General features: G+C 36.0%; 1 protein-coding gene across 3 annotated transcripts in view; it reads left to right on the top strand.

Annotated features, from left to right (window-relative positions):
• The window catches only part of CCNC (cyclin C), a 17,310-nt gene extending 4,878 nt beyond the window's left edge, over positions 1 to 12,432 (top strand). For 2 of the 3 annotated variants that reach the window (XM_017818706.1, XM_017818708.1), the window contains 9 exons: positions 160 to 229; positions 1,698 to 1,749; positions 4,327 to 4,382; positions 5,648 to 5,683; positions 7,030 to 7,121; positions 7,857 to 7,924; positions 8,206 to 8,285; positions 9,922 to 10,040; positions 10,701 to 12,432. In XM_017818706.1, the coding sequence (XP_017674195.1) occupies positions 160 to 229; positions 1,698 to 1,749; positions 4,327 to 4,382; positions 5,648 to 5,683; positions 7,030 to 7,121; positions 7,857 to 7,924; positions 8,206 to 8,285; positions 9,922 to 10,040; positions 10,701 to 10,755 (628 nt within the window). In that variant the 3' untranslated portion in view covers positions 10,756 to 12,432. The remainder of the gene's footprint in view (positions 1 to 159; positions 230 to 1,697; positions 1,750 to 4,326; positions 4,383 to 5,647; positions 5,684 to 7,029; positions 7,122 to 7,856; positions 7,925 to 8,205; positions 8,286 to 9,921; positions 10,041 to 10,700) is intronic. The other variant, XM_017818707.1, reaches the window with a different exon arrangement.
• The last annotated feature ends 2,276 nt before the right edge of the window (positions 12,433 to 14,708 follow it).

Genomic DNA, 14,708 nt, shown 5'->3' with positions numbered 1-14,708 from the left:
AAACAGTGCCACTTTTGTTTTCTGGATGGTGTAAAGCTTTTATGCTTTAATAAAGTTAACTTAAGCTTTGCTTTTTCAAAAGGAAGTGTGGTTCTCTTAATAGATTAATCGTTCTACGTGTATGAAACAACATATTATAATTTTGTTGTAACATTTCAGATATTCCCTAAAAAGTATAGATCCAGTATTAATGGCTCCTACGTGTGTGTTTTTGGCATCCAAAGTAGAGGTATGAAGTATTACAATTTTTTAATGTAAAATTATGTGATGTATGAGAGAGAAAACGTTTAGGACTTTTAAATTTTTGGCATTCTTCATGCTTTGGGGGTTGAAACCTTCTCTTTTTTGTATAGATTTCTATAGCATTTAAAAAAGGAGACGGAAAAGGCCTTCAAACGTTATTTCACAATTTTGTCTATATTACTAACCCTAAGTGGCTCTGAAAATTGAAGAGAGTATTTTAAATGGCTATTTCACTGTGATACAGTGTTTGTTTACATATTTACATATACTGTATCTTAAATTGTGCAGTGTCTCCTTTCTAATGTGTTTTTCCTTATTTATGTTTACTCAAACTTTAAAACACAATTGGAATTTTTTTCCTAATTATCTGGTTCTATTTCATATAGTGAGGAATCCTCAGAGTTTACCACACTTTCATTGCTTGAATTAAAAGTATGTTGTAGCTCATGTGCTATCCTTAAGAAATTATCATGAGGAACTGGCCCATTAGGGACAGTGGTGAGAAGGCTCCATGCCTCCACCATTAAAGCCCACCTTGAATGTGGCCAAGAGTCAGCATGAGCTGGGCACTGCTTTTAGTCCTCTGTAATCCAGAAAGTTTTACAGCTGTCCGAGAAGTGTCTGCATAATGGAAGAAAACCAAATTGGCCAATTTGTGATCTGTCAGCACTAAGGAATTTTCACGGGAGGAACTCAAAATACCTAGTGGATGGCAGAAGCAGTCCTCCTAAACCAGTATCTACATGTGATACTGTTGTCTGTACAAATACTGTGACACTTTTCAGTGTTTGGAAGAGGTGAAGGAAGTGAGAAAGACAGAGCTGGAGAGATTGGTTTTTTATCAGCTTGTTAAATAACCTTTAAGAAAGTGCAGACAGAGTTTATACACGTAGATGTGCCTTACATTTTAGAACAAATATTAGAAGTCTGTGTAGCCTTCCTTATTTTAACGCTTCTGCAGTTTTAGAGGGTACCTATAGCAGTAATGACTCAGCTATGCACTTCTCTGAAAGAACAATGTATACAGAAAATTTTCTGTTTGCTGACTGTCCCAGCAGAGGACCTAAGTCTTCATGGAAACATAATTAAAAAAGGTAGTTAATGTCAGGTTTCTAAAGACAGTTTTCTCTCCAAATGAGATAAGAAAAAAACCCCATACCTTCTTGAAGCCCTCTTGTCTATTTTATATGCAGTGTTAGCCAACTGAGTTTTTGTGGCTGTAGTACTGTTTGTAAATCTTTACTGTTCCTCACAAAAACAAAATAACTAATCAGTGAAATAACTCTTTGCCTAAGAGTCACCTTAAAGAAAAGAAAAAGGGGTGGGGGAGAAAACCAAGTACTGCAGTACTGCGTAAAGAAGCCCAGTTTAGTAAGAAGCCATTATTTTAATTTGATAACAGTGTGAGTATATGGTGTTTCAGGTGGTTCACCTCATTTACCATTTTTCTTCAGGAATTTGGTGTTGTTTCAAATACAAGGTTGATTTCTGCTGCTACTTCTGTATGTAAGTATCAGTATTTTATTATACGGTAGTTCAGCATGTCTATAGGGAGATCAGATGCTTTCTTTGCTTGTTTTTAAAAGGTAGCTTTTTATCAAATCATAGAGGACTATAAGAGCCAGTTAAAGCCATTTAGACTAAATAGCTTCTCTTTCTAAATATAGAGACAGAAGGGTCCTTTCTGTATTAGTTTTGGTTGATTTTGGTTGGAACTTATGCCAGGCATAAGTAAAACCAAAGTAATAAAATAAAACTATTGAAATTTATAAACAATATTGAGAAGTGAATTAAATTCTGAACTACTCAAAGATAGAATTGGAAACTTAGGGCTTTATTTGTCTGTTTTATAAAAGGTATGGCTCTATGGAAGTACCTATTTTCAGAATTTTTGGTAGGCTGTATACCTTCAAATTTTTTTAAATCCTTTTCCCCCATCATAAAATTAGTCTTTGCACATGATATTTATTTCTAAAAATATATTTTATAGCCTATATATTGTCCACAAATAAATTCAGTAAAATTACGCTGTGGTTACTTAATTCTCTATCTTTCCCGCTTGCCTTGTATTTCCCACTTGCATCTCATTCATCAAGGTCTTACAGTGTTGTCTTCCTTAACTGAATGCTATTATCTGACCCAGAAGGTCAGCTGCTCTCAATAGGCAGATCCTGGCTATGCTCTTCAGTATGTAGGTCAGTGCTTTCAAAATCCCTCTCAGCCATTGAGGGGACAGGTGACTGGCTGCATCTGTAGCTTCCACATGCAGTGAGTGTATCAGTCCATGGGGCTGGCTGTATGACAGTTCTGCCACCAGGAGCTGAAACGCATCTTCAGTGCAGCATGACCAAGACCAGCACTGGATTTAGCAATGAGAGTTGCTATTTTTACATCAGCAGCATCTCTGTGGAAGTTTTGATGCATCAGTGAGAAAGTTAGATGGGTTTTGGTAAATATGCAGTAGCTGATTTTACTTGGACATCTAGTTCTAAGCTGTGCTGTTTCTCAAAACCCCAAGTCTCAGGGTCCTGTAGAAGATTTCCCTCACACTTCTTCCTTCAGACCTAGAAGTCTTGTCAGCCCTGATTAGTACTATGTGTTTCATGAAGTGGGGACAAAATGCAACAGGCTTTCTCCAAGCATTTATTCCTTTGTAGAAACATGAAATTACTAAAACATGCTTCCATTGTAAGGAACATAATCTCAGGCAGGTTTCCAGCAACGTCTTCAAAAGCTTTTTGCTCTGTTTCCACATCTCACTAAAAGGACAGCTCCATATGATTGTATCTACAGCTTGCTTTGTGGGAAAAATACTTTGTTTTGCCATCTTTTCCCTCAAAGTGGTATATTCTTTTACCATATACATCTTAGTTTGTGTACTTCTTGAGAAACCCTTTTTATTAATTTTTCTCTTTCTTGAAATAATTAAAATTTCCAACCAGTAGCCTAGTCTTAGTGTCCCAAAGCAAATTTTCTAGTAAAGTCCACCGTAGATCTAAATGGTGAAGTCTTTAGCCCAGACAACTGATGCTGTCTTTTCTTCAAAGTAAATGGTGTACTGATTGTCTGGAAGTAGTATCAATAGTATCAATTCATAATATACTGCCTGTCATTAATATAGGGAATATTATCCACTTCCAGGATGTTAAATGTTACCAATGTTTTCCGTGGAGGACAGGGACTTAAAATAGATTTCTAAATGTTTCACTTGTAAAAATCTCAAATCCACATCCTCAAGTGTACTTGTTTTTCTTTGTTCACCATTCTAACATGAAATCACTCTGATTTTGCATCTTAGCATACTTCTTACCAGTGCACTATCTCTACCTGTTCTCCTTGTAAAATATGTGAAGATTAATTAGGTATCTAAATCAGAGATCATCATAAACTAGAAAACTGAGGATGTATTTGAACACAGTCCTGGAGTAAAGTGTCTTGAATCATATCACATGCCAAAGCAGATGCTTAGGTGTCTCTCTCAAGGAGAGGAACACCCTTGAAATGTCTGATAATCCAGTGCCTAGGACACTGATCTGCAGTGTGGTGAATTGACTTCTTGCTTTGATTTTAGCCTGTTTTTTGTATATCCAAAATCTTTATATCATGGACATACAAGAAGTCTTGATTTTCTGAGAATTCATTAGTTGTTTTAAAGTCTTGCATGTTGAAGGATCAAGCCTATGTAAAAAATCCCACGTGAAAATTCCACTTGGATTTAGTGTTGGAACTCAGATCCTAAACATCAGTAGCTAGATAGTTAGATAGCTCTGTGAATGATAACTTGTGGAAAGTTAGGTGTCCAGTTGGTGGTTTACCAGAAGATTTAATATTATCCAAAGTGGCAGTCAAATGTCTGGCTGAGTACCTGTGCAAATCTGGGCTTCAGATGTCTTTCTCTTTCCTTTTCAAGATCTTAAATCTTGTAACCTACCTTTTCTCTTTGAAATACAAACCTTTCGTTTTGCAAGCAGTTGTGCTGCCAAAGAGATTTGAAGGGCTGTATAGAGATGAATTAATAGAAAAGGAAAGAAGTAAAAGTATTAATTACATCATTTTTAACATACTTATTTCTCCTTACTGTAGTGAAAACTAGGTTTTCGTATGCCTTTCCAAAGGAGTTTCCTTATAGGATGAACCATGTAAGTATGCTATTTGAAATACTACTTGATCAAGTAAATTAAGGCAAATAATTGTTAGCAGGAAATCCTGTCTTTTAAAGTCTAAGAAAGAAATATTTTCCTATTTATATGTCAGGGCTGTTCATAATTACTTTTTGATAGAATATTGGGGAAGTTACTTTTAAAAATAATAAACCTTGCATAACCTCTTTTCCTGAAATTGTTGACAGGAAAGACAAGTGATGTGACAAGGTGACTGAAGTAGTTGTTCTATAGCATGATGATAAAAGAGATTTAGTTTTTTTGAATGTTCTTATGTTCTTATTTACAAATACATTGCTCCAAGGAAGGTAAATGACCCTTGCATCTGGGATGCTTCCAAGCTTGCACACAGGAGCAGTTGGCTTACAGAAAGCAGTTTTATTTTTGCCTGTAAAATTTAATGACAGTTAAAAGAGTTTTTATTTATTATTTAAAATTTAGATTTGCCGGTGATTTTCAAGGCGTTCTTAGTCACGATGCTGAGAAGTTCTGTAGTTTTTCTTAAAACCAGTTTTGACCTGAGCTGTAGAATTTTGGAAATTAAACATCTAATTATTTTTAGATTGACTGTAACAAATACTCCTTTTTTGTTGGTTTGCTTTTCACCCTATCTAGAAAGCCAAATGATACATCAGAATATAGAATATCTAAGAGCTTACAATAAAACTGCTATTTTACAGGTAAAGGCAGATGGAAATATATTTTGGAGTACTTCTTTCAATAGCCAAAGCAGTCCACTCTTTTCCTTGATGTCACTAATATGTTGCTTTCTCTATCGAGAGTGAGAACTGATTTAATTGCTACAATTGGAGAGAATATTTCATATGAAATTAGGTCGGAAAATACTTTGAAAGACTATTTGACATGTTAGTGGCCTGATGAAGAAGCTCTAATTCTACAAAAGAACTTTATTTCTGTTAAGTGTTTATGCACTGGGAACAATTTTCGCCTAGGAGTTGAAACAAATCAGAGAAGTACTGTCAATGACATAGTCTTTCATAGTAAACTTGATCCAAAATATTTAAATTTGTTTTTGCTATGACTGGAGTGAAGTTATAATGGTGATAAGGCAATTGCCAATAATAGTTTTATTTTTTGTTTGGTTTTGTAGTTTCAGATGAAATGCATTTAGGACTGTTAGAAGTAGGTGTTGAGAATTCCTATGCATTTGTGATGTTAAACTGTTAATTCTTTCAGTTTTCTGAAACATGCTGCTGATTAACTGTGATTTTACTTCTTTGCAGATACTAGAATGTGAATTCTATCTCTTAGAATTAATGGTAGGTTGGGTTTTTTGGTAGAACTGCTTCTGTTTTTAAAAAAAGGTAACTGTATCTAAGTCCCAATGCAGAGTCTGGGATGTCAGTGTCCTTATTTCCCTAGATGAATGGCCAATCATGATCATAAAGACTCGTATCCTTTCTGTGCCCTCTTCTTGCTTGGAAGAATCTGGAGCTACACATGTATGTTCCAGCAGAAGTTGTGGGTACTATCCCGCCCAGGCTAGTCTGTAACTTTTAGGAAGTGAGATGAGTTTGAATCTTGTGAAGAACCAGCTGAATTCAGCCCTGCCATTTTCTGAGATGGTGCTGTAACTATTACGCTGTTGGGTGAAAGGAGCACAGTGTGACATTTTCTTCCAGACACTTTCAAAGAAAGGAACTGTACCTGCTTTTTGTAAGAGTTGCTATCCCATCACTCTGTTCAGGCAGCTGAAAGGATTCAACCCAGGCTTCTTAGGGGGCTAATTTCTGTATATGGGTTGGACTTGGATGGGTTAGTAGTTCTGCTCAAGTGCAGAGAAAAGGAGACAGAAACCAGGGAGGAGCCTAGTGAGTTAGTCAGCAAATGAGAAAGAATATGTGTTGGGACCAGAACACAGAGGAGGTCAGATCAAAACTTTTGTTTGTGCCTACAGTTGTTTTAGTATAGTTTTTAGATTCCTGTTTAGATTTAGTCCTTGATACTTCTGGTATACATGGCAGTAACTCTTGTGTTTTGTATACCAGAGTTTTATCACAATACAGAGTTTTATCTTTATTTACAAGAAATTATGTTTTGGGGATTCACGTATTTTTCCAGTATGCTGTGCAATATGTAGTATGTGCAATAACAGCGTTTCACTTAAGTGTTCAGCACATGTAACTTAATGTGGCTTTTCCCTGTAGAATCCATACAGTTGGCTTCTTTTAGCTAGAGAGTTATTCTTTGTTGTTTACCTGGACCTGAAATGAGGGGATTTGAGAGCAGTGCAATTTTTCTTTCTTTCCAAACCAGTGTCAATTATTTTGGCATGCTTTCCATGTATGGTATTTAGTAACAGACAGTTTTCTGGCAGTGTTCTGTATTTCCAAGTGGGAATTACGGGTTCGTAAGCAAATGAGGTTTCAGTATGCTGCAGATGTGACTTTCCTTGTCTCTTAGGGGAAGGACATTGACAGATTGGCAATGCTGCTATGTAATGGTATTCTAGAGAGAGCACTGCCCTCATTAGAGCAGGGTTAGGTGTCAGAATGCTACTTAAAAAAATAATCAGCAATTGACTTGTAAACCAAATGTTTTAATACGAACTGACAACGTGCTCTGCACTGTAATCTAACTTTTATCCCATTGACATTTTTCCTAGGACTGCTGTTTGATAGTATATCATCCTTATAGACCTTTGCTCCAGTATGTACAAGATATGGGCCAAGAAGACATGCTGCTACCTCTTGCATGGTAATGAAGACAATGGCAGTAGTTCCTTCTTTCATCAAGAATGTAACTTTAACAGTTATGCTTCAAAGTTGATTAAGCTTTTGTTTAACCAAACAGGCTTAACCATATTTGAATACAAAGGATGCCCTAGCTAACCTGTGCAGGTGTATGTTCCTGACTTAGATTATTCTGTCTTTAACACTGTAATAATTTTACTTTGCAGTGGTCTAATTTTTATTTTTTAGACTAGCTCTAATAGCACAGTTTTTACACTACTGAATGGTGATTATGAGTAGAGGAAACCTCTATCAACATCGTCTTTCTGTTGTATCTTGTTGTAGGAGTTAGAAACAATATATAGGGGGTTTTAGCTGTGTTAGCAGAACTCTTATTCTTGAACTGTTTCACATACAGAAAAACAGTAAAAGTACTACTTTTATGCTCAACCTTACTTTTTTGTGAAACAGATTATTTTTTTATGGTATACATCAACATCCTCTGCAGAAAGACACTTATGGTACTAAAACAGTGTTTCCAAATAAACTTCTGTGGTGACTAGAAGGAAGAAAAAGAAAGACATTAAGAGAATTTTTATAAGGGAAAAGATCTCTTCCCTTGATGTTTAACCCTTCAGCCTCACTGCTTCTGCCATCTGGGAAACTGACAAAATATTTGTAAACTGACAGCAGTTTTTGAAGTCACAAGGTGAATAATAAAGGTGAATAGGAGGATCCTTATAAGTTCTTTTTTGCACAGGAGGATAGTGAATGACACATACAGAACTGATCTTTGTCTGCTGTACCCTCCTTTCATGATAGCTCTAGGTAAGTAACACAAGTACTGTCTCTTGTCATGTTTAAATGGATGTATTCTCTGCACTGTCCCATCACAAGCATTCCTCAGAGTGCACTCATAAGGTGCTTCAGGTTGTGTTTCATATAGCACTGACAGTGTAGCCTTGCAACTTAAGAGGCCTTAAAGAAAAATCAGGTAATTAATCCCAAGTTTTCTTTGTTGAACTGTATAGAGTTTATAAAAATAGAATGTTTCTAACTGTATCAGGAGTGGATCTTTGTTCAACATCCGTGTAACCTGTTCTTTGCAGCTTGCCTACATGTGGCCTGCGTTGTCCAGCAGAAGGATGCCAGGCAATGGTTTGCTGAGCTGTCTGTTGATATGGAAAAGGTACTCTGCTTTTCATTCCCACCACTTGTAATGGACTGACCAGAAATGGTAACTGTGGTCGTCTTACATATCTGCGATACTGATTTGAACTTCATTCAGTGATCGTGTTAGATGCTATTAAATTAGGTAGATCTCTTGGGGAGGGAGACAATGTAAGGTTATTTGGTTATCACTCTGCTCTGAAAGTTGAGACAAAACCATTTGATAACAGAAAAGCGTTGCTGGTGTTGCCGTTTTTCAGACAGAAGTATAAAAACAATACCTTTTACATTTTTTGCCAGAAAAATAATTCCCAACATCTGTCCATCATACAAGATTGCCAGCATGAGTTTGACTTTTAAATTCAAGTGCATGTGATTTTCTGATTCACCTTTCAGCTAACCTTTGTTTAGCTCCAGCAAGCAAGCCAAACTAGTACTTACACTCCTTATCACGCTGCTTCACTTAGCACATATTTTTTTCGGTCTGTTTTTTTTGCAACAGTGTCTGGAATTAAATAGCCTGTTATGCATGAGATGTACCACTGCCCTCTGTGCCCTTGGTATTGCTCTTTATCCCACTGATGTTGTCCGGCATTGTATTTGTATTCCAGGATTTGTCTTCAAATGTAAACACAGTGTGGATACTATGCTGCCTCAAGAGCTCTGTGAATTATACTGTCATGCATGCAAAAGCAGGGTGATAATAAACTGGCAGCAGAGGAGAACCAACCTATATTTGACGATAAGGTTACCATAAGCTTGGTACTGAACATGTTTGAATGTTTACATGTCTTGGTTCTCATGTCAGTGATACGATCTAAGCTTGATTTTTTTCACATGAACACCATGAATCGCTTAGCCTACTATGGCTTTTGTTTCAGGGACATATATTGCTCTAGCACTTAATCAAAGCTCATGCATTAAAAAGAAGAAGTCTACTTTATTAATTTAGAGAATGATGAAGCAAATTATGGACCAAACATTAACCATTTGTATAGAATATTGCACTAGAAATTTAATAGAAAATAAGGTAGTTGAGGTGCAATAGATAGAAAATGTTCAAACTGTCAGAGAATGCTTATGCTTCCAGAAGTGGAATATGAATTGTCAATAATTCTTATTATATGTATGTAAGAATATAATAAGTATTTAATAACTCTTTGGAATTGTTTCTTAGAAGGTAAGAATTTATATCAGTATTTTATGGGTTTGGGCTTTTATTTTCCAACATTGTGCCTCTAATATGTCTAGAACATTAATAATCATCAATTATTATATTAATATATCCATAGTCATGTAGCTGCAGTCATGCTGCTAGTTTTCCTTATTTTCCCAGTAGCATAGTTATAAGCTGTGGCATAAGTTGCAAATAAATATATAAATAAAAAGCTATTTAGTTTGCTGGGGAAGAGAAGCGGTATATACAGTTGAAAGTATTCCGTTCAGGCTTCCATTCACAATAAAATCAAAAAACTAATTAAAGAAATGCTTGATTGCCACCAGATTAAGTGTGAGGCAGCTGTTTATAATATGAAAATTGTGCTGTTTAATTTCAGTCTTGGGCGTATTTAATTAATTACACACTTAAACTGATTATGAAAAAGATAAAATCACTGTTGTGTCTCACCTCAGGATCTCCTTTCCTTCTAATTCAGATTTTAGAAATAATCAGGGTCATTCTGAAGCTGTATGAGCAGTGGAAGAACTTTGATGAGAGGAAAGAGATGGCTACTATTCTTAGTAAAATGCCTAAACCAAAACCACCTCCAAACAGGTACTGTACTTGTTTAATATACCTTTCATATGGAAAAACTAGACTACTATCTTAAGAATGTGTGAATGTTTAATTCAAGGTATAGCATATGTTTTTACAGTGCAGAGGTTTCTGTTACAAAACCAGTATGATTGTTCAGGAGCTAGTGAGAAGCAGAACATCCACTGCCTGTATGAGGAGTGTTAATGTGATTAGAATGTGATCAATACAGCTCAGCAAATGTAAGGAACCCCAGTGTGAGGCTCCATGGCTGGGCCAGATTCAATGGAACTGGGCCTGCTTGATGTCATATTTAATTACTGTGATTAAATATCACTGTTGGGAATCTGCACATGTAAATTCCCGTGCACATGCTTATGTAATGTGAACTTTGCAATGTTGACTTCAGAAGTAGATTCAGCAGGCAGCTGCATGGACATATATTGAAATTATTATTCAGATAAATATGGTGAAGCTATTTATGCATGCTGAAAACAACCTTTGCATTTTTTATGAAACTGAGTAGAATATCTTTATCTGTTTGTGTATATGTTGAAGTATTTTCTATCAAAAGATTTTTATTATTTTCAGAATACTGTATTTTTTTTTATTAAAAAAAAGGATAAAAATGTAATACGATGCTTCTTATTGAAGACACATGTTTTTGTTTTCTTCAAACAGTGAAGGAGAACAGGGTCCAAATGGTAGCCAGAACTCTAGTTATAGCCAATCTTAAGGCATTCCAAAGAATTTCTTTATGGACCACTTTGACTCAAGACATCCTGGGATCTTTCCTGTGTTCATGAAATGGATGGAAGGTTTTAGTAACATCTTGGACAAAGAACTTGAAGAATAAATAGCTTGTTTGTGTCGAGCATTTTGAAAGCTTTTTCTCTAAAATTACATTTTCTCTGACGCTGGAGCAAATGTGCTAAGATTTTTCAGTGTAAGGAATCAAACATTAAACCAAGCTGCAAAAGATTAACACTTTTCACTCAAAACAAATAGTTCATTATTGGTTTTATTTGCATTGAAGTGAACTATTTTTAAAGTGACAGTAACCTGAAGCCTAAGTGTAACTGTATTGACTTGTGTTGTCTTCATTTTGTTTGTGACTGAAGGAAGATAGTGCACTGTATGTTAAATCTATTCATTACCTTGAGTTTTGTTGATTTTAAGAAAATAAATACAGATTCTGTAACAAGTAACACACAATCCTTCAGAAACAAATTCCTAGAAGAGCCTGTAAAGAATATTGTTACAGTTTTAATGAAAGCTGCAGGAAAGAAAGTCCGTTTCTTTTTTTTTGGATTTAAAAAAGCTGTTTTCCTCAGTAAACCTACTTGGATGTTTTTGCCATGATGTGTAGAAGCCCAGCTTACCAGAGAAGTGCAATATGTATGTGATTGTGATTCTGCAGTTTTCTGAAACATTTCAAGTGTTAGGAATTAAGAAACCCCAACATATGAGGATTTTTGCTTTTTCAAATAAATGTACTGTATGGTACAATCGGAGTATTTCACAATCAAGTACCAATCTGGATATGATTTTTTATGGTGGATTTTTTTTGTAGAAAAGATATACACTGTTAGTCTGCCTTCACTGTTAGTGTGAATTTGTGTGGTTCATTAGAGAGTTTATTTAAGAGGATCAAGCATTCGGTGAGCTTCATACTGGTAAATTTTAATCAGAATGTTACGAGCAACTCTAGAATAACAAATGGGATTCCTTGGTTAACTTTGAGCTGGAGAAAATGAGATTCCTTCAAATAGAAGGCCATATCCTGTGTTCCTTACTCAGGCAGATATCCCACTGAAGTCAGGAATTGGAATTGATTTCTTGATTTTTTTTTTTTTTTAGATAACTTTGTTTTTAATTAAGTTCTGTACAACTTTATTTTGAATGATAATGCCAACCTGCCCAAGTACAACAACTGAATGATAAAATAAAGTGCAGTAACGTTGTTCTCTTTTTTTTTTCTCCTGAAACAACACATTTCACTGGTCTGAAATACTGGAGGTAGATTCTTGAAAACCTGTGCTCTGTGATGCATCTTGGTTCAAAAAACTGGCCCCTTAAAAAAAAAACACCCCTATTTTTGCAAATACCTGTCTTTGTAACTGGCTGGTCATTCAGTGAAATATAACTGATGTGTGTTTGTATTTAGCCCATTAGGCTACTAACGTTTATTTCTGTTCAGGTTATTTCCATAAATCATTAGGTAAGCAAGCCCCAAACACTTTGGTGAGATGGAAAATATATACAGTTTGGTCTTTGCTACTTTGTTTGATCCATACCTTCTATAGACAATTGATGAAGTGGAATTTGGCTGTTTTGCTTTCATTTCTTGAAGTCTAAAATGTGCTATTTGTAATGTGGACTTGGGGAATAGAAATAAATCAAAGCAACTTGACCTCTGTTGTGTAGAGTTCTTAAACAGGAACTGTTCTTCAGGTAAACATCAGTCTTCTCACATATACCACATAATCTGCCAAGAAAGCTCATGTTTAAGAATTAGGGATTTCACACTATTAATGAAGAATTCTGGCTGGAGTGATTAAATTTTTTCTTGCTGCTCAAGAGCCTTTGCAGACTTTACTTCACACCTAAATCACAACGTGACCTACACCTCAGAGCTAAAATGTCAGGCACTTCTTTACAGTAACTAGAAGTTTCTCTGCATTCTTTGCTGGGGAGGTGAGTATAATTTTACCAGCTCTGATTCCAGTGTTGAAGTGAAAGGCAGTAAAGTGCAGTCAAAGGAACTGGATTCAGTGATGACAGTTTTAAAAAGAAAGATGTAATTTGGAACAACAGGAAACGCAACACAATGTGAATTCAACAGCCTTGCTACCAAGCAGACAGAAAAAAAATCACCTTTCTTGTGTTTCATTTCAAAGGAGAGGTGCATAAAAACGTGGTATCTCATTAAAAGGGAGGTAGCTGAAAGTCTTCACAGATGATATGGCTACAGGTGACAGTGGAGTGTCAAAGCAAACACAGGCCATCTATGCCAAAAAGACTGAAGGAAAAATTCCAAAGGAAACAAACTGAAGTGGATCAGACAAGTTGGTTAACGCAAATTATATTTACCTAAGGAAGATACAGAGGAAGACACAGAAAGGATCGTCTAATTTGACAAGCTACAAATAGTTTGAGAAACATCTTGCAAAAAACTACCCAGAATAATAAAAAATGAAAATAAAAAAGAGGTACATAGTAGCTTTCCAATTAAAAAAAAAAAACCACAACTCTTCAGCTCATAAAAGACAGCAGAGGTTTAGAAAAATCATGACTGGTGTGAAGACTGATGAGGTGACAACACTTCTGACAGAAAAAGCTGGAGCAGCTGATGAAAAAAATACATGGCAAGTTGAGAAGCAACAAAAAGAAAGATTTATTATGTTGTTAAACCCAGTGCAGCCTGCTGTGTCTGCTGGGAGTTTGTGCTGAAAGTTTAAAAGTACCCAAATATACCAAGACATGCAAAGCCTGAAGGAAGTATCAAAACACTGCATTGTAAATGAGAGTAATGTGGGGATTGTATCACTACACACTAATCCTGTGTTATGCTATTCCTCAGATGTTTCTTACCAGTTGCTGCCAAACAGAAAATAATGGGCTAGATAGATCTGGTGTGACACAGTGTAATTGCTGTTTATTTTTTGTGGCTATGTAGTTTTAGGTGTTCCCAACAGACTTTAATGTAGCTACAAAAGGAAGCATTGGCTGCTTACACTGACTGTTTAGCTGATTAGATTGCCTTGCTTTGTTCATTTGTATACTGAAGTTTGGCAGCTTGATCAATACAGCTAAGCATGATATACATTCAGATAAATGTTTTCAATCTCTCTCAAATCCTCTCTATACAGTCTGTCCTTAACGACCTTCAAACAACCTGCTGAGGCCTGGCACAACACAGCCAACAGTGGGTTTGTGTTGCCCCCTTGCCCACATGCCCATAGCATTGTGAAACCGACAGTCTAGGTCATGTTAAACAGGCAAAATTAAGGGATCATAGGATTTGGCTAACTCCAGGGGAAGTGTTGGTATCCATTACTCTTCCTGATCCAGTCTGAAAAAGACCTTCAGGAGTGAGATAGTAAGAATTGCAACAAGGTAACGCCCATGCTCATCCTGGCATTTTAATTTCATTTTACTCCCATTAATTCATCAGTTAGACCAAACCAATATTTTGGAAAATAGTCTAAATTCTGGTTCTAAAGTTGTTTGGGATTCTTTTATGGATTGGAAATACAGTATAGCAATAAGACCACTAAAAAGTCAATAATACTTTGAAGAAAAATGCACTTATTACTCACTATTCTGACAGCTACTTACTAGCAAAGATGAGAGCACAGAAACCCCTGTAAGAGACACCATCAGAGCAGCACAGCCAACACAGCTGGCTGTGCCAACTCCTTTAGAAACCAATGACTCCTTTAGAAACCAGTGGTTCTCCTTTAGAAACCAATGACTGCAGAGGCTGCAGAAATAAAATTCTAGTAATGTTTGTTATTTTATCTTCTCAGTTCTCTGAACTTGAGAGGGCATATTTTTTAGGTCCTCTTCTAACCATGCAGGTTGCACTGCCAGAACTGGAACAGCTGTAGGATGAGTGCACATTGCTTGCAATACCACAAATTTCAGTTCCTTTTTCCAGACATCCTATGGAGCCCTAAACTTCTG

This window comes from Lepidothrix coronata, unplaced genomic scaffold (genome assembly GCF_001604755.1).
Source record: "Lepidothrix coronata isolate B3197 unplaced genomic scaffold, Lepidothrix_coronata-1.0 Scaffold70, whole genome shotgun sequence".
NCBI classification, from domain to species: domain Eukaryota; kingdom Metazoa; phylum Chordata; class Aves; order Passeriformes; family Pipridae; genus Lepidothrix; species Lepidothrix coronata.
The sequence above is the reverse complement of the archived record's forward strand: the minus strand, read 5'-3'. Positions and strand labels throughout refer to the sequence as shown.